Source organism: Notamacropus eugenii, chromosome 2 (genome assembly GCF_028372415.1).
Source record: "Notamacropus eugenii isolate mMacEug1 chromosome 2, mMacEug1.pri_v2, whole genome shotgun sequence".
NCBI classification, from domain to species: Eukaryota; Metazoa; Chordata; class Mammalia; order Diprotodontia; family Macropodidae; genus Notamacropus; species Notamacropus eugenii.
Genome location: NC_092873.1, coordinates 435,372,724 through 435,397,936, shown reverse-complemented (window position 1 = coordinate 435,397,936; position 25,213 = coordinate 435,372,724). Strand labels below are relative to the sequence as shown.

The 25,213-nt window shown below is 45.6% G+C and overlaps 1 protein-coding gene across 2 annotated transcripts in view; it reads right to left on the bottom strand.

The window, feature by feature from the left end:
* Positions 1–25,213, bottom strand: part of PIK3C2B (phosphatidylinositol-4-phosphate 3-kinase catalytic subunit type 2 beta) — a 53,557-nt gene that overhangs the window by 23,126 nt on the left and 5,218 nt on the right. For both annotated transcript variants that reach the window (XM_072648087.1, XM_072648088.1), the window contains exons 3-17: positions 24,337–24,491; positions 21,597–21,717; positions 17,013–17,124; positions 16,778–16,857; positions 16,123–16,186; positions 13,396–13,542; positions 12,439–12,472; positions 11,586–11,781; positions 9,522–9,644; positions 7,476–7,643; positions 6,851–6,962; positions 5,529–5,671; positions 3,836–4,024; positions 833–926; positions 199–293 (exon numbers count right to left, since the gene is read on the bottom strand). In XM_072648087.1, coding sequence (XP_072504188.1) covers positions 199–293; positions 833–926; positions 3,836–4,024; positions 5,529–5,671; positions 6,851–6,962; positions 7,476–7,643; positions 9,522–9,644; positions 11,586–11,781; positions 12,439–12,472; positions 13,396–13,542; positions 16,123–16,186; positions 16,778–16,857; positions 17,013–17,124; positions 21,597–21,717; positions 24,337–24,491 — 1,833 coding nt within the window. The remainder of the gene's footprint in view (positions 1–198; positions 294–832; positions 927–3,835; positions 4,025–5,528; positions 5,672–6,850; positions 6,963–7,475; positions 7,644–9,521; positions 9,645–11,585; positions 11,782–12,438; positions 12,473–13,395; positions 13,543–16,122; positions 16,187–16,777; positions 16,858–17,012; positions 17,125–21,596; positions 21,718–24,336; positions 24,492–25,213) is intronic.

Below are 25,213 nucleotides of genomic sequence, written 5' to 3'. Positions count from 1 at the left end.
TTCTTACTCCCAGTCCATACATGCTTAGAACTACACATAAAATGAGAATCATAGACCCTTAAAATTGTAAGGGACCCTAAAACATATGCCCATTCCCCTTCATTTTTCTGGGGGAAAACTGAGGCCCAAAGAGGTCGTATGTGTGCACACCCAGAGAGGGACACATCTGCTTCCCACCCATCTGCATTGTGCTTTTACCAGAAGAAATAGTGAGTGACTCTCAGGTCACAGACAGCTCGTTTCAGGAGGAAGCGCACCAGAGGACTATCAAGATAACACTCGTATTTAAGGGCCTGTTCCAGGGAAAGAAAAAGAAAGAGGGAGCATTAGAATGAGGTTTTCTTAGCTTTCCACCACTGTCTATACCGTTCACCCTGCTCCCGATGTCTCCCTTACTCAGTGGGGTCTTACCATAAAGTAAATATATCATTAAGTCTATGATATGGGGAAACATAATTTGGTTTGTCTTGACTGCACTGTTCGAAGTGCCTCCTTCACATAGGGGTCAATGAGTCTGACCTGTGAGGGACCTCACAGATCCCTCAGAAGTCCAACCCCCTCATTTTACAGTTGAGAAACTAAAACCCTAACAGGCTAAGTTAGCAAGTGAAAGAGCTAAAATTTGTCCCCAACTTCTCTCATTCCTGATCTACAGTACCATAATGCCTTACAGTGAGTGGAGTACAGGTATTAGCATTATTTTCCCCATTTTCAGGGTCTCAGAAGAGACACTATATACCCAGTAGGAGTAGAGGTGGGTTTGAATCTAATCAGAAGAGAAGGAAGGGCAGAGAAACCCACTTCTGCCACCCAAACACTTTCCTCTACTTACCTGCACCAACTGGGGCAGGTAATCCAGGAGTTCTGCATCAGAGATTGAGTCGATCCATTGTACAGCCATACGGCGCACCTCTTGGTCTGGGAAACTAGAAAACAGAGACCTAATATTTACAGGGGACAGCTCAGTCCTTGTCTCTGCCTTTACAGACCAGCCGTGCCCATGCCTATCCTTGGCTATACTAGGAATGTAATCAGGGGAGATCTCAGATACCTGCTTTGGATAAAACCATTGACAGAGGAATTTGGATAACTCCTCCAAGATACTGTAAGTGGAAAATGATGCAGACACCTGCACCCCATCATCTTACCTTAGAATGTTAGAGCTGAGAGGACCCTCACAGGTCATTCAGTCCAAGCCCTCCCTTTACTGAGAAAGAAACTGAGATCTAGAGAAATAAAGTGATTTGCCTAATGTCACATGGTAGTTAAGTGTCAGAGCTGGGACTAGAAATCAGGTCTCCTGACTCTTCACCTAGTCTGCATTTTTATTACACCATACTGTGTTCCCTATAATTACAGAAGATTTTGGGTATAGGAGGACCAGGCAGCCACACACAGAGAAATTTGCTAAATGTGGACAGGCTCTCTCTCTCCCCACTTTGAAAATACTCTGCATGTCGGAGCATCTAAATATTCATTAATCTCAGATATTCTCAGAGCCAGAGTTACAATTAGGCTTGGTCTACTGGGGATCATGCTTCCTCCCCAGAGTCTGGAGAAGACAGTTGTCCCCATGACTCCAAATTCTCCACCTGCCTGCACACCGCCCAACTCCCTCACTATGACACCCAGACTCTTCCAACTCTACCCCTAAGACTTAAGCAGGGGTTTTTGAGGGACAAACCACCCTTTCAACCCTCTGCTCCAACCAATGCATCCACAATCAGACTGTCCTCTGCAACCTGTGGGGTTTCTTCAGTGCCCCCACCTTCGAAGCCCATCATCCTCTGTACGCCCTCCCCAGATGAAAGAATTCCTAGTTATGACTGATTTGGATTGTCATTGCTGTGTCCTAGAATTATCTCTGAAAACAGAAATACCCTGTAAGGAAAAGATGTGAACAATTAAGAGAAACATGGGAGGTTGGACCAAGAAAACAATGCACACAATGATTACAACAGTGTAAATGAAAGAACCAGATAAAACCAAAACTGGACACAAGGTTGTATAGTTCCCAAGTCCAGTCTGAAAATGGGGAGAGAAAGTACATCTGCCTTCCTTCTTTGTAGAATAGGGGAATATGTATGTCAAGTATTGCATGTATTCTCAAGCTCAGTCAATATGATAGTTAATTTTGCCTAAAGGCTATTTTTTTCTCTTTTTTATTCTTTATTACAAAAAATGGCTTGATAGGTAGAGGAAAAAGTAGAGATATGTCTGGAAATGATAGGGATATCAAAACATGAAACTAATAAAAACACTTTCAGATACAATTATCCATGGGGAGAGAACCCTAATGAAACAAATCATTCTACCTATCTGGAATAATTTCCTCATCATGAGATTCCAGGACTCTATGACTTCTAAGGTCCCTTTCAGATGAATAACCAGCTTAGCCTGCATTTTAGCTTTAGGAAGATGAAGAAATACAAGAGAATACAAGCTCTTTGAGGGCAGAGACTGGCTCATTTTTGTATTCCCTGACTCTGGCATCTCAAAGATACTTAATAAATGCCCATTATATGAATGAACAAGGGCACACATGGCACACTTGTCAAAACTGCAGCTAACACATAGGTGAGAGGGAAAGCTAACACCCAGGATGGTAAGTCAGATTGCAACAAGATCTGTACAGGCTAGAACACTGAGCTAGCAAACTCTAATGAAGTGAAAGTGAATGATAATAATCTCCCACTTGGGCTCCAAAAGATAACTTCACAAGTACAAGATGGGGGAAGGCATGGAGAGAAAACAATTTGTCTCAAAAAGAGGAGGATTTTGGTGAAGTTAAGACAAACAGGAGTTAATAGTGTCACGTCGTAGCCCCCAAAGCCAGTGCAGTCTTGGGCTGTATTAAGACAGGCATAGCTTCCATCTACATCAGCCCTTACAGCATGTAAGATCCTGGATGGAAGGAGGGACAATTTCAGGTTGTATCTTTGTATCCTTAGCCCTAACACAGTGCCTGGCACATAGCAGGCACAGTGGTTGGACAAAGAAGTGATAACCCAGTTGTATTTTACCCCAATGAGATTTCCATAGGTTCAATTCTGGGCATCACATTTTAGGAAGGAGACTGATAGGCAGGAGAACATCCAGAAGAGGTGAAGGGCCTCAAGGCTGTGTCTTCTGAACTGAAGTAACTGGGGATATTTTAGCCTGGAGAACACTCAGGGGAGATACGATAGCTACCTTCAAGGGCTCTCATGTGGAAGAAAGATTCCACTTGTTCTTTTAGTCGAGAGGACGGAAGGAGGAGCAATGGGTAGGAGAAGTAAAGAGGCAAACTGAGGCTCAAAGAAAACTTCCTAAGAAATAGAGGTAAAGGGGAATGGATTGCCTCAGGACAAAGCAGCCTTCCCCTCACTGCTAGTCTTCAAGCAAAGGCTAGATGTACCTTTATTGGCTGCAGGAATTCTTTTTGGGGTATGGGTCAGACTACATGGCTGCTAAGGTCCCTTCCACCACTGAAACTCTGTGATTCTGTGATTAGTCATCAGACGTTAGCAAGCCTGTAACTTCAAAAGGCTCTGAGGGAACACAACCAGAAACAGAGAAGAAGGAGGAGGAAAAGGAGGAGGAGGAGGATGGATAATTCCTTAAAATGGTGTATTTGCTAGTACAGACAGGCTTTGAAGAGAAGATGCCAACCATCTGCAGGGGATCAAGTGAGCTAAGAGGCTAGAGGAGTTTCCTGGGATAAGGAAAATAACCTGCTTCAGAACTGTTCCCAGAACTAGCCTTGCCCTTGGGTCACTCCAAGGAGGCAGCATCATGGGAACCCTGGGATCTGGAAGCCTATCCAGTTGGGGAAGGTAATGCAGGTCATACTCACGTGGCATGCAAGAGTCCCAGGGCATCCTGGTGGTTCATGTGTGTCCATTGCTTCAGGAGGGCATAGATGTCAGGCAGGCAAGCCCACTCCCAGCTGGGGGCACTGGCAAGCACTAAGGGCAGGGAGCTCACCTCCGAGTGGCAATAGTAGCGCTTCTCCCACACCCTCTTCCGGTCAGCATCTGTGAGCCTGTGATAGGAAGGGCAGGACAACAAGAAGGCTAAGTTCCCTAGAGGGATGAAGATCTAGCCAAGAAGTTTTGTTCTTATTTTTTATATGATTTCAAGACAGATTGACTTTAATCTTATTCCCATTCTAACTCAGGGAAATCTGAGGCTTAGATACCCAGCTCCAAGCAACAAGACATAGCCAAAGGAACCAATAGTAAGCTTCCTCTGGGTGGGAGGCCTTCCCTGGAAATCATGCCTTCTTAAGGAATATTTGGTAACATTTCCTACACAGCCACCAGAGGGCAGCAGTCACCCCTTCGGACAGTGTGTGTGCACGTGTATGGGTGTATAAGGCTATTTAATACGATGGGCATCTTCCTGAACCATCTCTCCCTCTCTCTCTCTGGATGGGTTGACACCAGGTGTCTAATGGGGGAAGTGAGAACTGTCTGAGCTAATGAAGTGAGGAATCAGCTGCTTCAATGAGGTTGAGGGAGAGAGTCTGCAGTCACCCTATGTTCAGGCTGAACTGAGAAGCCAGGGAGACCAGGCTGGAGCCAACCTTGCCTCAATGCTGGCAGGAAAGGAGCACCTTTCTGGTAGAGAGATAAAAGACCAGCAGAGTCCACATCCCATTAGTCTCTTTTCCTCTTCTCCAAGCCCCATCCCACCCGATGGGGAGAAAAAATACCCCATGGCTGAAACCAGCCTCAGTTTTTCTGCTCTAGCACCAGATCCTTTAATGAGAGAGTGGTAATGTTTGTGTGTTTGGAGAAGAAAGGAAAGAGAAAGAGAAAGAGAAACAGTTATTCTGGGTGTAGGTAGTAATCCTGAGTGGAGGTAGGAATGTGACACCCGGGATGAGAGTTCACCTTGGAGAGTCTCCAAATTTACAAGCTTCCCTGAGGAAAGTAAACCTAATCTGAAAGAACTCTGGGCCAATGACTAAGGGAAGGGATGGAGGGTATTTTGATCGAGGTTTCTAAGCCAGCTTTCTTTGCTCTTTGTAGAACTGTGTTGTTGTTTAGACATCTCAGTCCTTGACTGACTCTTCATGACCCCATCTGGGGTTTTCTTGGCAAAGACACTGGAATGGTTTGCCATTTCCTTCTCCAGTTCATTTTACAGATGAGGAAACTAAGGCAAACAGGGTTAAGTGATTTGCCCAGGGTCACACAGCTAGGAAATGTCTGAGGTCAGATTTGAACTCAGGAAGATAAGTCTTTCTGGGTCCAGGCCCAGTGCTCTATCTACAGCTGTACCCAAAGATAAAGTCTGGAGAATCTATTTTCCAGTTGAAACACTCTCTCCCACTCAGAGTAATCCCTGCCTTGCCCCCACCCACTAAATTCAACTCAACAAGGGTTTAAGGCACCCCCTCAATTCTCTTGGACATACATAATCAGGAAGATTAGAACCTTGAGCCGGCATGGGGTGTGGGAGAAGGCTGGGGCTAGTAATGTGGAGAGGGCTCAGTGCCTGGCTGGGTAATGGCAGGTGGGGTCCAATGTCAGAGGCCTCACCAGTATAATGACTCCTTCTGCATGATGCCCTTGAGCCTTTGCTGGTCTTCCGCTCCAAGGCTTCTAAACTCGTACTGAGGGCTGAACTCTGCTCCAGGAGGGCTGGTAAACTTAATATCGAAGGCTGAGGTGGGGAAGTCAATCTGGAGGATTGGAGTGAGGGAGGACAGATAAAGGAACAGAGAGACAATAACCAAGATGAGCATGAACTAGGTGGCAGTGATTCATCGAAGCCTGGGTACTCTAACTTCTCACTCTCTTCCTGCTGTCTTGCTTGGCTTTCTTCAAGTCCCAGCTAAGATTCCACCTTCTACATGCAGCCTTTCCCAATCCCCCTTAACTCTACTGCCTTTCCTCTCTTGATGATCTCCAATTTAGCCTGGATAGAGCTTGTCTGTAAATAACTTATTGCATGTTGTCTCTCCCATTAGATTGTGAGCTCCTTAAGATCATGGGCTGTCTTTTACCCTGCTCTGTGCCCTCAGTGATTAGCATAGTGCCTGACCCATAGGAGGTACTTAACCAATATTTAGTATCCCAGGGCCAGTAGATAATCAATATTTGATGGTGAATAACAGAATCAATTTATGCTTCAGGTTATAAAGGAGAGGCAAGAGAGGAGCCCACTCAGCCACAAGTCTGGAGGACTGTGCATGGTCCTTCTCCTGCCCCCAAAGAATATGTCAATCCAACTAATTCAGTGGAGTGAGCAGAGTGAGTGGGGAGATGGAGAATGTCCCACATAGCTCCTGAGGGGTGGAATTTGGATTTAGGGCATCTCTTAGGGTCAATCAGCTAGTCCTTCAACAAGCATTTATTAAGTGCTTACTCTGTGTCAGAGACTGCTTTAAATGCCGGGATACCAAGAAAGGCAACAACACCTTCCCTTCCCTCCAGGAACGTACATTGTAGGGAGAGACAACTGGAAATATCTACAGACATGCACAATATATTCAAGGCAATTATAAGGGAAGGCCCTGGTGGGTGCAGGGCAAAAGGTGGTAGGAAAGACTCATTACAAAGAACCCTGAGAGACTGAGTAGGAATCAGATTGTTTCTAGGGAGTCTCAGACCTCAGCTTCTGAGGACTTTAAAACTAACCTCCAAGAGGATAGGACTAGCCCTAAATGCCTCCCTCATCCCCAACAACCTTTTCCTGGCTAATATCATCACAATGCCACCCACTACCCTGCCCCACCCCCATACTCCAAGAGTACTAGATTCATAGGGGTCCCCATATACAGCAGGATCCCCAATATGAGAGCTGCCTCTGGAAGATTCAGAATGAATGAAGGAGGTAGGAACTGAGGACCAAGGCTCACCTGAAGGATGACACTGTCAGGTTGGTGGAAATTAGGTGCACTCCAGCGGGCACTGGGATTGTCTTGAGTTGCTGGCCACAAACCCAGAAGCTTCCGGCCGCAGGTCAGCACCCTAAGTAGAAGCAATAGCGATGGGTGAGCCCATGAAAGAGATTGAACCAAGAAAACCCAGAAGTCACATAGATCCCACTCATCATCTGCTTTCTACCCTTTGAACCCCGATTGCCCCACTGGAGGCATCTCTGCTCTCCAAGAAATCATGGCCTTTCTTCCATCATTCCAGAAATAATCTCCCCCATGTCTTAGACTAAATTCACCTAGGTCTGAGTGCCCTAATGGTTCCAGCATCAATGGTCCCTTCCTTTTCCCCAAAAAGATATGGATCTTTACTCTGCCCAGATACTACTGTTTGTATCCTAGGGGAGTGTGTAGGGTGTGTGTGTGTGAATCTCTGGATTCTGTGTTTTATTTTGTCTAGGGCAGTGCTCTGTACAGAGACAGGAAGAAAAGAGAAGGTGAGGTAAGCTTAAAGTGTCAAAACAGCTCTATAACTAGGTCCATCTCCAAAATCCAAAGCCTAGGTAGCCTCAGCTCTACTGCCTCTGGCCCAGTGAGGTACACATACTGTCTAAAGTTGAAGAGAGGGGTGGTGACCCAGCCCAAGGCTTCAGGGACCCGTCGTTGCTTATTGGTCTCAGAAGAGCTGCCGGGTGGTGGGATGGGCACAGCATACAAAGTGGCACTCAGCAACGTCTCCCGAGGCAGTCGGTTGATCTGAACAGGGAAGCAGATCCTAAAGGGAAGGGATGTTCACCTTAGGGGGTGATGCCACACACAGGATTTATTTTCCTCCATAAAGCATCCAAAGAAGTATTTTAGAAACTTTCGCTTTGTTCCTTTTCTTTAAGGGTGGAGACAGGAGCTCTGGGAGAAGTCATCCTCTAGAATTGGCAGAATCCTCAAAACATTAGACAAAATGCAGAATTTTCCCAGAACCACAGAGTATTCTCCCTGTGGACTCCAAAACAATGGGGGGTGGGGGTGGGGTGCAGAATCCCACCAACTTTTACAATGCCAACTATGAACCAACAAGGTTCCAACAATCTGGTCCACAGCAGGTCTTAGGGTAGACACACATCCCACTTGGTAGGATTCCCATCCTCTTTCAGGATTCCTCAGTAATGTCACCAAGAACCCCAATCAAGCAGTACTACATTCTCTATTCCATCTTGGATCCCTTCCTTATTCCCCACCACTTAAGAAGAACTAGGAAGAAGCAATATGTCTTCTGTCTCCAATAGCTCACAGCTCACCAGAACTTGTCCTCATAACCCCCTAACTCTTTTTTTCTAGCCACATCTTCTCATACTCTAAATTCTGAAAGCGAAAGAGCCCCCTTAAGGTCCCAGGGTTCTTCCTAAGCCCCACCCCCGGGGATGGAAACAAAAGACAGACATCCAAATGTGTGTGTGTGTGTGTGTCCCATCCCCCAGATCCAGATCGGGGGCCATCAGTAGTACCTCCCCACCCCCAACCCCCAACCCCAACTCAATATGAGGAAAGAGGAGGGGAGGACCTACTTTACCTTCCAAGTCCTTCTCTGGGCCAAAGTCCACACAGTCACACCCTCTCGGCCTGGGGCCAGGCTGATTCATAGCCAGAGGACACTGGCAGGATTACCCTTTAGCTAACAGTCCCATAACAAATGGCCTTTCCCCAAAGCAAGCACCACAGGGAAGCCCCACTCCCCTATCTCCTCTAGGGAGACCTCCATGTGGACCAGCAATCTGCTCCCTCCAGGGACTATGATAACACCACTCTGTCCCAGCTTCCTTTACCCTAGGAGGCCTGTACAGCTATAATTAGTCCCCTCTCCACTGGCCAGGGAACATGCCAGCCTGGGGCTTGGCTGGGTGCAGCAACACTCGGTCGCTGGGACTATTTTGAGAGTTGGTTGATCCCCCATTTTGGTAACAGGAGGCAAGATCAGGTGACCCAGCATCAAAGGAAATCAAAGACTGGTCTGCCTCTTCTCCCCCAACTGTCTCTCCATCCAGGGGCCAGTTCCTGCTCCTTCTTCCGGCTTAATGAAGGAGAAGGGAGAGCATCTCAAGTTGAGCTCATGCTTTGTGGTCAGCCACCTGAGACTTCTCTATTACTCTCTTTTTCAGTTTCAATTCAGTTTCAGGAGCTAGGAAAATGTCAGAAGCCATTATTGTCATTACTACACCAACAGGTGCTTAAGTTGAGATCTTTGAAATGTTTTTTTTTTCCTTTTGATAACAGATTTCAATATAATTGGCTTCCTTTTAAATCCTATTTATTTTATGCATTTAAAAACCAGACTGCTAAAGGAATCCAAGACATGGAAAAGGTTAAGAACCCCTAAACTTATCTGGGCAAAACCCACATTTCTCAAAAATACACCTATCTTTCACTAGCTATAAACCCCACTGATTTTGCCCTCACCAAGAGTGTTCAGAGGGATGCCAATCTATACCCCCTCCTTTAGGGCTATGTGCAAGCTGAAAGGGCTAGGTTCTAGCAGAGGACAATGGCTTGGGTACTCTAGTTTTTAGGGGGTATCAGGAACTGGGCCCGAACACCTCCTCCCCAGTTGATTGACGTAATGGACACTGCCTGGGGACTGGGAAGGCAGAGGGAAGCTTACTGCTGATCCCATACGATGAGGTGGAAGAGGTACTTGTAGAAGTGAGCCTTTCGGGTCTGCAGGGGACTACAGAGCTCCTTGCCACCATGGCTGAGGGAGCAGGAGAGGTAGAAGTCTTCATAGCTACAAAAGGACACAGAGAGTACAGATGAGGGTCCCATGCTTCCCTGCCCAAACCACCAACCTCCCTTACTTTCCCCCACCACCTCCTTCACCCTGATTCTAGTCTGAAAGCCTCATGTGGGAATGAATCAATGAAAGAGGCCTCCAAGCCTACCTGGTATTCCAGTAGCCACTTTCTCTAGTTAAACTCCTTTCTAAACCCTACCGGGAAAGCATAGAAATCCCAAAATGAGGTAAAGGAGGGCAAGGGGGTAGGGAGAGAAAATCAGAAAGTCTTTTTCTGAAGGCCGCTCTGGGAAAAGCGACCTTTAACCTTTTACTTCTCCTCAGCTCCAAGTTGGAGCTCAGGGCCCCAGAGTTTTCTTTCATTCAGGCCCAGCCAGCAAGGACTCTCTTCAATCTTGTCTCCTAGTCCTCAAGCTTCTAAATCTGCTCTTTCTCTGTTCCCCCAAACTAACCAGGCATGCCCTGTCTGTGTGTGGGGGAGGGGGAGAGAGGAAGAGCGCCATATGCCGCCATGAATGCCGACACATGGGGGTCCCTGTGGCTCATGACAGGTGCCTAGTGACAGCAGAGGTCAGAGAAGGCCCCGATTTCCCAGGCTGCCTCCTTTGTTCCCAGCCAATCGCCCAGAGGAATACATTAAGTATGGAACAAAGGGAAGGGCTAGGGGTGGGGATGAAGGGGAGGGAAGGGGCGGGGTGGAGTCCACTGACTACTACACAGCCCAGTACACTGACTACTACACAGCCTAGTTCAACTTCCCCACATCTCTTCTGGTCCCCCACTCACCCACCCTGGCTCCAGAAGAGGAATGGAGGATTACCCACGGAATAGCTCCCTCCTTCCACCCCTACCGGCCTAGAGACCCCAGACAAAGGGTCATCTCCTACCTCCCCTTCCCCCTCCCCATTGTGTCTCTGCTGGGAAGTATAGCCATGGGCCATGGGGCATGCTCTCTATCTGGGAACTTGCCATCTGTCACAGTCTCTCCCTCAGGCCCAGAACTGGGGGGGAGGGCTGGGATGCCTGCACAGGCTAGAGAGAAAGGAGATGACAGAGTCTGGACTCTGAGGCTCTGTTTCCTAATTCTCCAGCGCCCCTTCTACTGTGGCCATCCCTCTAGGGTCCAAAGTTTCTCCATAATTACCTACAATTCACGTGTATTTAGCATTTGGTGATTTACAGAACACTCTCCCCTGAACTGAATTTGGAGTCAGGAGACCTATGTCGGAATCCTACCTTTGCCACTAACCTTTGTGACATTAAGCAAACTACATGTGTCAAGAGACTGTGCTCTAGCCTAATCTCTGAGTCTATTTCCTCCTGTGTAAAATGAGGTGATTACACTAGATGATCCCTGCAGTCTTTCCAATGTTAAATTTAGAATCCTGAGAGATAAAACATTACACCTTATCCTCATTTTACAGAAGGGGAAATGGGAAGTTAAAGAGGTTTACGTGACTGGCCCATGGTCACATAGCTACTCAATGTCTGAGAGGCAGAATTCAGGATTACCGATTCCCAGACTCCAGCCCCAGGGCTCTCTTTCCACTGCCCTATGCAGTCTATGGGAGATCTTTTAGCATAGCAGTAAGGTGGGCACCTTCAGGCAGGGGAAACTGAGGAGATGGAAAGTGGTTCTGTCAACTCATTTTATGTTCAAAACCAATCCTACCAACATTTATGAATGTCAGTATTTAGACCTTTGAACTAAGGCTAGAAGAGACCTCCCTCAGAGGCTGGCTACTCCAACCCTCTTGTAAAAACAAATGAGGAAAACCAAGACGTCTACAATGAGTAAGTGACTTGTCCAAGGTCATACAAGTAGGAAGCATTAGAGCTTGGATTTAAATTGAGGTCCTCTGATTCTAGACCCACTGCTCTTTTCACCATACTACACTATCACCTTCTCATTGAGGTTGCCCAGCCCTGACTCACCTGGTAGCCCAGGTGATAGGAATTCTGTGAGTGGCATAAACTGTGAAGGCCAAGGGCCCAGAAAGGAGGCAGGCCTCCTGGACCAGCTCATGCTTCTGGTTCCCAGACACTACTGTCTGAAAGTCAGCGTTGAATGTATTGCAATAGAGTTCCACCAGGTCCAAGATGGCAGCCGTCAATGCCTCTACTACCTTCTCTGTGAAAGGGGGAGAAAAAAAATGAGTCCCGACCCACCTCTCCCCACACACATACCCCAAGGGCCTCATTAACAGGACATGAGTTGGGATTAGATGATCTAGGAAACCCAAAGAGGAATGGGGTATAGGTTGGTTTTGTGCATGTATAAGTGGGCCTAATTCTCTCCAGAGGGGAGGGAAGAAATAGTAAATTGTTCCTGAATCCTGCCTAAAGCCCAACAGTAGAATCCTGGAGAGTAATGCTAAAATGGAAACTTGGGGGTGAGGGTGGGGATGGGGGTGTTATAAGCCAAGCCAAACTGCCCAGGAAACAACTATCACCTCCCAAGTGTGAGTTTTCCCATCTGGAACCCAGGCAATAACTACTCAACCTCACCATCCTCTACCCCACCCTATCAATACCTCCCAGGAATACCACAAGGAATAATGAGTAAAAATTATGAGGACAGAGTTTATGGAGAAAAATGTGCTGACCAGCTGTGCTCAGACTTCATACTGGAAAATATGTATACACCAGCATGGCTACACACACACACACACACACACACACACACACACACACACTACTGAAATAAACTAGGGGGGAAAAGGCAAGCTAGGTAAGAGTGCTTTCCCCTAAGGGGGAGATGGAAAGAACTTGCAGCCAGCAACATTACCTCGGTTTTCCCTCACAGCCAGGATATTTGGATCCTGTTGGGGAAGAAAGAAGGCTCATTTCAGTGCTGTGGCCTTTTCTGCCACAGCTAAGAGGCAAACCCTGCCCAGGCACCCCCAGCTGCCACCAGATGTGATCATCTGAAGAACTGTGGTTGCTCATGAAGAAGAAAAAATAGGATTCTGGAGAGATTTAAAAGATGGACAGACACACTTGAGGTGAGGGATTAGGGAAGGGAGTGAATCTTTCAAAGATGATCATCCAAAAAGTAACCATCGCATTTCCAGGACAGAGGGTACAGTCAGGCCCCCTGGCCTTGAGAAGGCACAGACACCTACATGCCCTAGCACAGTATGTGATCCAGACGAAATGCACAGCAAGCTGGCCAAGGCCTACAACATAGGAGATGTGGCTGTTACCCACTCTGAAGTGAGGGTTTACTGTGCAGGGTGGAACATACACAGTAAAAAGGGAAGGAAAAAGGGTCGGAGGGGGAAATGAGTAAATCAATCACTGAAACACTTGTAGGACAGGGAGGGTGAGAGGAGCTTGTGGCTCTGGGGAAACACTTCATCACAGTACAAAAATGTCAAGCATTCCTTTCTTCAAGGACAGGCTCTGCTTCCTGCTTTAGTAACCTGCCCTGACTCTGCAGAAACCCTACTACAAAGCACTACTAGAAAGCTGCAAGGCAGTACCCAACTCTCTAGCCGATGTAGGATATGGTCACACTGGACCAGTCTTGGGGTGCATGAGGAGAGGAGTGGTGAACAGTCCTGTTCTCACCTTCCAACATGAATATAGCAATTTGCTGCCCCTCAAGAATTCCTGGGACATGCAAATGAAGTGTTTTCAGGGGGTCTGGGGCAGAAGTACTTTTGAAAGTAGATATCTAGTCATCCTGGGAGTTTGCCCAGTTCCCATTATCCCCCCCGTTGCTCCTCTTCCGTGCCTTTACCTTCTGAATTTTGGGTTGCATTCGAGAGGGGCAAGGTGGCAGCTGGTTGAGGGCATTGGTGATCTCTGGGGACTCCACATCAGCCAAGGCATTGCAGATGGCTTTGACAGACTGGACCACCCTGTCAGCCTTCAGTGGGAAATCCCCCTACAAGAAGTCACACAGGGAAGCTGGCAGACATGAGGGCCAGACAACTCCCCTTTCTTACTCATTCTACCCCATTCCCTTAATTTCAAGAGAGAAGCTGACTTGAGAAGGAGACAGGCAACTTTCAGGCCATCAGACCATACTAGCGAACTGTACAAATTATTTTCAAATGTCATTTAGCCAAATAAATCCTCTCCAGCCCACCACTTTTGAACTGCCCATGCCTGCTTACCCCAAAACCCACTTTAGGGTGACCCCACCCAACATTCTTCAGCTCAGAGAAAGCAACTGTCAGTTTATAACAAGCAAACGCATTTAGGGTCTCCCTCTCACACACATATACACACCCTCCCCAGCTCTTTGAGGTGACAAGTTTCCAGGGAAATCAGATAGGAGGGGAACATGAATTGGACCAACTTATTAAGGTCATTCAAAGCCTTCTAATAATCTCCCATTTATATACCCCTTCAAGGTTTACGCAGTGTTTTCAATCATTTAAACCAGAAGTATCTACCAATGACTGGGAACTACATTAAAGCCCTAAGAATACAGAGACAAAAATGAAATAGTCCCTGTGGTCAAGGAGCTTACATTCAAATAGGGGAGATTATGTATAAATGTGTGTGTGTATCTATCTGTAATGTGTGTGTATAAATGTATGCATAAAAGTGTATGTATATTATATGCATTAATTTATGTATGTGCATGTGTATCTGTATATATGTGTGCATAGATATGTGGGTATATGTACGTTGTCGTTCAGTCATTTCAGTCATGTCCAACTCTTCGTGACCTCATTTGGGGTTTTCTTGGTAGAAATACTGGAGTGGTTTGCCATTTCCTTCTCCAGTTCCTTTTACAGATGAGGAAACTGAGGCAAACAGGGTTAAGTGACAGGGTCACACAGCTAGTAAGTGTCTGAGGCTAGATTTGTACTCAGGTCTTCCTGATTCTAGGTCCTTGCCACTGAGCTGCCCATATATGCACATATATGTGCATGTGCGTGTGCACACATATACATGAAACATGTATTTGTATGTCTATATGTGTGTGTGTGTCTCTCTCTCTATATATATATATATATTGTGTTGTATATGCACACAATAAAGTAAGGGAAATGAGAGGTATGTATATTTATATCTATACATATATGTACATTGTACTATTGATAGATGTATACATATATTATGTGTACATATTACAAACTCTATAAAATGCACTAAGGATAGTTTGGAAGGGAGAGTGCTAGTAGCTATGGAAATCAGGAAAGGCTTTAAGTAGAAGATGGCACATATTATTTTTCATTTTAGGGCAGTTCCGTGGCATAGTAGATAGAGTGCTAGGCTTATAGTCAAGAGGACCTCAGTTCAAAGCCAACACAGACACAAACTAGCTGTGTGACCCTGGGCCAGTCACTTAACCCTCTTTGTCTCAGTTTTCTCATCTGTAAAATGAGCTGGAGAAGGAAATAGCTAAGAAAACCCCAAACCTCAGAGAGCCAGAGAGACTTAACAAAATCTTTCATTTTACAGATGAGGAAATCAAAGCACAGAGAAAGCGATTCACCTGTGTTCGCACATCTAATTAAATATTCAAGTCTCCTGATTGCAGATCTAGCACCTATTCCATTAGATAACTTTGCCTCTCCAACTTCATTCAACTTTATTACCACATCACTCAGCATGTACTCTAGACAAGCTGGTTGCTTCTCTAAGTCACTGGCTTCATGGGCAAAGCAAACACATTCTGTGATTCTTCTTCTTGAGTTCACACATTTCCTTAGGATGTTAAAGCTTAAAGTGCTTTCCCCATAACACTGCCCTAAGATCAATAATGCAAATATTTTTATTCCCATTGTACAGATAAGGAAAATGAGAATTAGACATATGCGCTGACCTGCTGAAGATATGAGGTCAAATTAATTATGCCTGACATAATATCTGGGGCAGCTATTGTTGGGCAATGGATAGAGTGCTAGGCTTGGAATGAGAAAGACTTGGGTTTAAATCCTGCCTCAGTTTCCTCCTCTGTAAAATGGGCATAATAATGAAACCTCACAGGGTTTCTGTGAGCATCGTGTGAGGTAGTTCACAGAATTTGATTTGCAAGTCTAAAAGTACTATATTAATGTTACTATTATCGTATTTCTGAATGTAACAAAGGTTTGCAAATCTTACAGCAGTAAACGAATTCCAGCTATTGTTGCTATTATGTGTCTAGCTATGTCTATTTCATTTTATAGATGAAGAAAATAAGGGATAGGCCGTGATTACCTGATGACTAAAAGATAGTAATGGCATTTCTTTAAGGTCACCTTCTTACTGCCTGGGAGGATTATCAGTGAGGATCAAAACTTTAGGCAGGCAGCATTCTGGTCATGTCTACGCCAACTCAGAATTCTAGCTGTTCTAACTGTAAAGAAGGTCCCCAGCTCTGAATTGAAGGATCTCCGCCCCATTCTGCTCCCCCTGAAGGATAACTCCAGATCCCACAGAATCTATAGCATTCAAATGACCTAGGAACACAGACCGGGAGGGGAGATTTTCCCCTACCTCCATCCAAAACCTTACACAGACGCACCTCAGCCAGCAGGAAAGCATCCACTTCATTATGGAAGGTGTCAAAGAGAAGACTCAGAGCCTGCCTGGGGATTTGGGGAAAGGGGATGGAGAGAAGTAGCAAAGATCAGGGCAGACATGGTAAGTACAAGGATCTATTACTCCCTCTTCCCAAGGAGTTCTACAGTTCCCAGGACCAGGGGGAGAACGGTTGGGAGAATTTGTATCACACAATCCTCAAATTCTTCTGGCTTGAAAATTTTGCCCCACCTCCCCTGAGTCCCATGAAGATGGAAGGAAGGCACACCACCTCCCCATCTCCCAATCCCATTAATGAGCTAGAGAAGGGGGTAACACAGCAAGAGGAAGCAGTGGGCAAAGAAACTGGAGAAGAGTATGGGACAAACAGAAGCCACAAGGAGTGAGTGCCAGATATAATCAATCTTGGAGAGGGCATCTTTACTCCACAATCCAGTTCAGTGCTAATGCCAGAGCTTCCTCTGGTTTGGAAGGAGTTGACTGTAAGATCCATAAGGATTGGGGCCAGCTCTTATCTATTTCCTCCAGCTCCTAACACAGTCCTTTGCACATCGTACATGATGAATGGGGAAGCAGAAGTATTTAAGCTGCTTCATCTCCTAGGTATCAGCTCTTCCTAGGAGTCAGCCCTCTCTCACCTGCTGATGGTCTGTTTGACAGGCCTCTCTTGAAGGTGGATATAGTGGTTCAAGGTGGATGGGCTCTGGTCATCATTCACCTGAGTGGGATAGGCAGGGTCCCCATCTTTAAGTGGTAACCCTACTCCACTCTCCCTCCACATGACCCCTCATCACCCCTGTACCCCTACCCCCAACTCTGCACTCTCATCCACCACCTCCCCTCACCTCAGTCCCCTCCCAACTGCACACTCACAGTCCGTGCCAAGTCGGTCCGAACTTCCTTGCGTTTCAGGAGCTGTAGCCGGATGTCAGTGTCAAACTTTCGGCACTGCTGAATGTACTCGTGGCTGCCCAGGGCATGTTTGCTGGTGAGGTAAAGGAAAGGAACAACAGTAGTCACCTTACAAATATTATCCCATTTGATCCTCATGACAGCCCTGGGTGGTAAGTGTTATTATAATCACCATCTTACAATTGGGGAAACTAACGAACACAGCAGCTAAGTGACTTGCCCAAGGTCACACAGTTACAGAGTATCTCGGATCACAATTGAATTTAGATTGTCCTAAATTCCAAGCTCAACACGTCTATCTACAATGTCACCTAGCTGCCACAGTGCCAACTAGTTGTCTCAAAACCATCAATAAGAACATGGGGCAGGTCTCCTCAGCAAAGAGACCTCAGTGGCAGAGAGAGCTGTATAATCTAATCTTGGGGAAAGAAACAAGGGGCCCGGGAAGAAAGCTTCTGTTTACCCCCACCTTGGTCCCTAAGGAAATGTCATAGAAGCTTGGAAAAAGGGACAATTTAGTTGAACAGGAAACAATTAAGCAGCTACTAAGTGCTACCTACTATGATGGGCCCTAAGAAAACAAAGACAAAAACAGTTTTCCCTTAGGGAGCTTATATTCTGGGTGGTGGGCTGGGGGAGTGGAGAGATAAAAAAAATATACAGAGAATTAAATAGAAAAATACATAAAAATAGATACAAAATAATTTTTGAGTAAGGGAGAGGGCTAATCACTGAGAGCCAGGTCTTTGTGTATAAACATAAACATTCACATTCACTTGATTCTCACAACCCTGAAACTCACTGAAACCTTGGTTTTTACAGCCCTGAAACCTCCTTTCCTAGGTGTTTATTATCTGCATATTTAGGCCCTGTTCATTCATTCAGCTGGGAGGCTGAATAGGAGGCTTAGAAGAGCAGAGGGCAAGTGAGTAATAGAGGGGAAGTCTGGCTGATCCCTAAGCCCTGTGGTACTTGGGAAGGCAGGGAGAGGAAAACAGAGAGACTGATGGGAGTCTTAGTGTTCAACACCACGATGCCCCCAAACCCCCATGACCGGGTCACAGGCTTCCCAGCCTCACTACTGTAAACACAGCACAGAAGCTGAGGGGCCAAAAAAAGCAACATTACCAAGTTACCAGCTTGTCCTCCCTGCCCTAAACCCTACGCCCAATCAAAAAGCATGTTACTCTCTGGGGGATCCTGCCCAATTCATGACTAATGGAGCAAATACAGCAGACTTCCTCCAAAACTCCCACCTCCATCTCTTTCCTGCTTTACTTACAGTAGCCTCCCTCCCTCCAGTGACGGAGGTTATCCGGGTTTGCAGCAGCAGCTGTGACTATGACGGGTGCCTGGGAAATCAGGCTCCGACACCTCCCTCCTCACCACACCCCACTCCTGCCTGCCTTCCCTCTTGGTGCAAGGAGGTGACAGGTCTATGGCAAAGTAGGAAGGTGGGGGGAGGGGAAGTATCAAGAAATAACCCCAGCTCAGTTGATCTCAACAGCTGGATAACAGAAGGTAGAAGGGGATTTCCTTCAACACATCTGGAAACCTTGACTAGAAATGGAGTGGGAAAGGGCTTGGGATTTCCTTCCTCAACACATCTGGAAACTTTGTCTAAAGGTGGGGGTGGGGAATGACCTAGAAAGAACTTCTATGGAAGAGGAGGTAGAGAAATAATATGGGTAGGTCCAAGGTCAGAAGCCCACACAGACTTAGCTAGGATCTTGAAGTTTATTTGATCCAAGTTACTGTAATCTTGGAAGACCCTGACTTATTCCTAAATCCTGCCTAGAGCCAAAGCAAGGTAGGGAGGCAGGCTGTGGCCAGAGTGAAGGAGTGTCCTGAGAGGAAGGAAGGAAGGAAGGAAGGTGGGGAGAAGAGGGAGGTGGGGAACAGGAAACTCAGCCCTCCTCCCCCATGGCCAGACTCCAAGTTCTTATCTTGGAGCTCCATGCATCCTGGACGGCAGCTGCTAAGGGGGGAGGGCTAGGACTCAGGGCTACTTGAGGATTGGTTCTTTAGTCTGCTCCCCATTTTTCCCTGTAGGCCAGCCAAACACCTACAATCCCTGGAATAAGTTCTTCTGAGGAAAAAGGAACTGAAGGAGCCAGAGGCAGCAACCTAGGTACTGTTCTGCCCAGTGGCCTGGCCTGTATCCTGAACAAATGCTCAGCCTTCTTGGTAGGCATTGTTTCACTCCAGACCTAACATCTCAGCAGGGAAGGCAGAAAAATGCCAGTGGTAGAGGTTACCTTGGGAAGAGACTCGGGAGTAGTCCAGAGACTGATTTCATCAAATGAAGGTCTGATCACCTTCCCTATACCTACCCATTCCTCTTTTCTATGTTGATTCCAGGCTTTTGTTCCTGGGGGTTGAGGGAGGGACAGTGCCTTCCCAGCAAGGGAAAAGCTGTACCCCATGGGAGTGGCAGTCAGTCTGGTGCCTTCGCAGGACAGAATGGGAGTACTAACCTCCTTTCATGTTTCTCCAATTTAAAAACACCTGATACTTCTGACCCCCTTTAATATCCCCCGAACTTTGGGGATGGAAACAAGAGGCCCAGGGAGGGCAAAGTAAGGTAGTAGATTACAATAGTCATGGGTCCTGGATGCCAGTCACAAGAGCAGTCTTTGCTGTTACTAGCTCTTTTAGTGAGAAAGAGAGAAAAATGGAAGTAGGGTTACTTCAGGCCCTCTGAATGCTGCCTGCTCCCAAATCTTACTCTCCCAGTCTGCCCATCTTGAATGACAGGATATAAAAATGAAATTGCTTACAGGAAAAAATAGTCTGTGGGGAGGGGTAGATTTGCATATAGGCTGAGACTGTAAACTCCCCAACCTTCCTCTTTCCCCTCCCCCATCTACCTCTCCTCAGTCCTCCTTTCTTAGTGCCTTTTTTTTCTGAAATTACCCTCAATTTATCCTGTATACATCTTGTTAGTACCTAGCTGTTTGCATACTGCCTCCCCCATTAGACTGTGATCCACTTGTTTTTTGCCTTTCTTTGGGTCCCCAGCACCTACCACAGTGCCTGGCACACAGTAAAGGCTAGTTGACAGACTAACTTCCCTCCCCATCCCCAATCTGTCTCTCTGATCAGTGCCTGGCACAAGGTAAGCATTTAATAAATTGCTGCTGAGTGACTGATTGCCCTCCCTGGCTTCCCTGCTCCCTGGCCAAGGAAAACCAAAGCCCCAAGAGGAGCAGGGAATGGAATCATTTCCTTAGGTCCAAATCAGATTGTCTGGGCTAGGGAGGCTGCTTTTGAAAATATATGATATTGTATAATCAATATCATGCTGCTTGACTTCTCAAGGGTGGAGGAGGGGTGGGAGGAAGGAAGAATTTGGAACTCAACATTTTAAAAAATGAATGCTAAATTTTTTACATAAAATTGGGAAACATTTAATGAAAAAAATTTTTTTAAAGAAAGTATATGATAAAACTTCACTAGAGATAGGCACTAATAATAAAAATACCCCATCTATACAACAATGATAGTAATAACGATGATGATGAGTAGTTTTTCAGTCATGTCTGACTCTCTGTGATCCCATTTGGGGTTTTCTTGGCAAAGATGCTGAAGTGGTTTGCCATTTCCTTCTCCAGATCATTTTACAGATGAGGAAACTGAGGCAAACAGGGTGAAGTGACTTGCCCAGGGTCACACAGCTAAATAAGTATCTGAGGCCAGATTTGAACTCAGCAAGATGAGTCTTCCTGACTCCAGGCCCCATACTCTGTCCATCGCACCAACAATAATAGCTAGTATTTATACAGAGTTTTAAGGTTTGCAAAGCACTTTATATATGTTATCTCATTTGACCCTTACAACAGCCCTAAGAGGTAGGTGCTATTATTATCCCTGTTTTACAGATGAAAAAATGAGGCTGCACATGGTTACACTCTTTGTTCAGCCTCAAACAGCTAATAAGTGTCTGAAATAAGAGCTGAATTGAGATCTTTCTTTCTCCGAGTCTAACACTTTATGTGTTGTATTTCCTAGCTCTATAAGGGAAGGAGAAGTTTTTCGGAGGTGGAAAGAGAAGTATAATAATGTAGAGAAGAAAAAATTTTCCCCCTATTCCATACAGACACAGACCTAATCCCTTGGGAGTCCTTGGCCTTAATACTGGCTGCAAAGACTCCATAGCCAATTCAGGGCAGGGATTTACTTATCCCCAAAGAAGAGATGTTGTTACCACACCCATTGCTTCTCTATTTCCATGGGTTTGGGAACACAAGGCTTAAGATTTGCCCAGCCCAGGTTTCCAGTTCCTTCACATTTAGCCAACATAACCAGCCAGCTCTGCCTGAGGCCAGAGATCCTGCAGTGAGTGAGACGTGGCTCAAAGGGCCTAGAGAATGGGGAAGCCCTTAACACAGTGCCTGGAACACAGTAGGCACTTAATAAATGTTTATCAACTGAAGCTAGCTCACTTGCCCTGACTGTTTGCTGCCACTGAGGTCCCCCACAGATCCACACCCACATTCCCTGACCCCTTCTTCAACCAAGCAGGACAGCAGATAGATCACTCACTTCTGAAGGAATTCTTCCAGCCCACACAGCTTGAGCACAAAGTCACCCACATCCACGTCCCTTAATTCATCATGTGTGTAGCACAGGGTCTGATAAATGAGTAAGTCCACTGTGGAGGAACCTAAAGGGAATGGAGAAGGAGATAACAGGGTCACATGGGTCTTCAGTTTTCTGCCCTGCCAGCCAACCTCATCTACTTCCATCTTCCCAATTCCAAAGGTCCCTTCTGGTCACTCCTCTCTTAGATGTGCTGGCTTTCATTATTACAATGTAAGTTTCTTTAGGACAGGGATATCTTTCTTTTTCCGTATTGGTATCCAGACACTATGGTAAAAGCTGTCACTTACATTTACATGATAAATCACAAAATAAATGATATCTACACAGTACACATTGAAATAAATGCCTTTTCACTCCCTCCTTCATTCCAGCCTAGTTTCCTCCAGGTGATTGTTTCTAACCAGTAAAAAGAGGCAGCCAGAGTCTGGTTCTGCCCCTTATAGATTCTCATGACTGGAAGAGGCCTTAGAGGTAACTATAATGTTAATTGAGTTAAAGATCTTCCCCACCCATTAATAGGCCTCACCTGGAGCCCATTAAGGGAAGTTTGATTAGGGGAAGCTTATTTTGTAGGAAGGCCCACACCTTACCGGGTCTTGGAGGGCTTTGAAAAGTGTATATATACTTTGAGGTGAGATTTTGCTTTGGGGCTTATGGGCCAGATAAGACTCTGCTTAGCGGGTAAGGAGCTCCCCACACCCCACACCCCCACTCCCTGGCTTTGAAAACTCAGTTGGTGCTTCTCTCTGCTAACTATGTATGTATGTAACGATCAGACAATTGGATCTGTCTGTTGATCTCTGATGTATTGCTTATGGTCAGAGAGTTAGAAGCCCTGTCTGTTGGTCTTTATTTCTCTGCTTGTATTTCCTCTGTTGGTAAATATAATTAAAGAAGATTGTTGACCCCTCAAAAGTTGCTTTTCTTTTAGAAAAGCAGATCTAAGAACCTGTGCTAGCAGGCCATCCTCGATGTGTCAGGGTGCTTGCTGCTACAATAACCTGCTCCAGCCTCCTTATTAAGCAGATGGAAAAACTGCCCATGGTAGTGAAATGCTTTGCCTAAGCATGTCCTGAAATCAAATGGGGAATGGCTGAGCAAGTTGTGGTTATATGACTGTGAGGGAATGCTGTTGTGCTGTAAGAAATGGCGAGCAAGATATGAAGTGATACAAAGTAACGTGAGCAGAACCAGGAGAACATTGTATCCAGTGATAGCAATATTGTAACAATGATCAATTGTGAAATTAGCTACTCTGATTAAGACAATGATCCAAGATAATTCCAAAGGACTCATGATGAAAAATGCTAACCACCTCCAGAGAAGGAACTAATGAATTCTGAGTGCAGACTGCAGCATCATATTTTCACCTTATTTTTCTTTTTTTTTTGAAATACGGCTAATATGGTAATATGTTTTGCATGATTTCACATATAATTGTATAATTAGTTGTATAATTGAAATCACATTATTTGCCTTCTCAATGGGTAGAGGAAGGATGGGGGAGGGAAGGGAGAGATTTTGGAACTTAAATTGTTTTCAAAAATGTTAAAAATAAATAATAATTTTATTTTTTGAAAATTACATCCAATGAATGGAAATGCTAATCAGTTGCATTAAAAAAAAAAAATTGTACAGCAACAAAATACTAAAGTTAGAACCAGAAGCCATTTGTCCTGACTTCAAGGTCAGTGTTCTTCTACTGCACCTCTGCTGCCTTACCTTATCCTTTCAACTCAGAATCATAAAATTTAGAACTGAAAGGAATCTTAGAGGTTATCTGAGCCAGCTTTGTTATTTTACAGAAAAGGAAACTGAGGCCTGTAGCAATCAAATTACTTGTACAAAGTCACCCAGCTAGTTTAGAGGCAAGACAGAACTTGAATCCAGAACACCTAGCTTAATGCTCTAGCTCTCTGCTGGGGGACCAGGTTGTGGATTCCTGTTGGGGACTCAAACCTGACTACCTTTTTGACCTTGAACAAGTCCCTTAAATTCCCTGGGCCTTAGTTTCCTCATCTGTAAAATAAGGGGATTGGACTAGATGACTCTGAGGTCCATGATTCCTCTCAGTTTAAGATCCCTTGTTCTAAAGTCAGTCACTAGGGTTCTTTGGACCCTCTTTTCTTTTTAATTAAATCTTTTCCCCCCCAAATCAATGAAATCTGCTTTCTTTTCCTCTGACAATACCCAATTGTTTTCTGAATTCTGAACCCCAAAACTACTCTTACAAACATGCATAATCAACCAAAACAAATTTCCACATTAGAAAGTCTCAATCAGCAGAGACCATGACCTTCCTGTCAGGAGGTGGGCAGTATATTTTGTCATAAGTCCTCTGGAATTGTGGTTGGTCTTTAGACCCTCTTTTTCCACCCTAGCAAAATGCCTCACTGAGGCAAGGCTGGGGGGTGCACACTCTGATAAGAAGTGGGTGAGAGGGAAGAGGAGCTGTAGCAACCTGACCTAGGATTCTCTCCCTCCAGTTTCTCTTATGCTCCCTTTCTTAGCTCTTCCCTTTCCATCAGATATCTCACCCTAAGCAGCTTCTGGTCCTTATCTCTATGCCTGCACCTCAAGGCTCCTCTTCAGATCATCAGCATCACATAAAATCATAAGAACCTGCAAAACTCATCTGATGCCCTAACTGGAGGTCACGGCCATCAAATGATTGACTTACAATCACAGGTAAAGGTGAGTGGTTCCCGTAGGCCTTCACAAACCACGGTCACCTTGAGGCTCACCCCAGCACCCAGGTGCTCTGGACTTGGGTTGACAGCACTCCAGACGTAGCCAGTGAGGGAATAGTCCTGGATGTTGGAGCCAGACCGAAGACTAGAGATAAGAGGGAAGAGGAAGTACTTTTCTCTGTAACATTTCAAGACACGGAGAGACCCTGTGGGGAGGTATGCCCCACCCCCCACAAGATAACACCTACACCCCCCAGCATAATTATCAGGACCCTAGACTGGAGGAACCTAATAGGCACTCACATTCTCAGGTTACCTAAGCCAGGGTTTTTCAAACTGCTCTGCATAAACATCTAAGGATTCACGAGGAAAAATAATGTATATAATTACGGATACAACCAGAAAATGGATAGGGACTATACTTGTGATTTCACTGCTATTGGGTGGGGAAATTCCCTCAGACAATATAGTACAGCACCATCTTTGACTCTTAAAGTCAGAGAATTGAGAAATCCTCTACAACACTGAGATTTAAAGTGATTTGCCCATCTGTGCCAGAGGCAGGACCTGACTCCATGTCTTGCTCCCTCTGAGGCAAACCCTCAATCCACCACACTATTCTGCTTTTCATAGAAGAGGAGAAAGTCTACATAAATACAAACAAGCCACGGCTCTTTGTGAAGATACTGGCTTCCTACAAGATTTATTCTCCACTAGCTGCTAATGCTTCCCGTGTAAGCCTACCTTCCATCTAGCCTTTGTGTATCTTCTGTGTGCCAATCTATGGATGGACATGTTGTTCCTCTCATTACAAGGTAGGCTCTTTGAGGACAGAGACTGATTTTTGTCTACATTTCCCTAGCACCA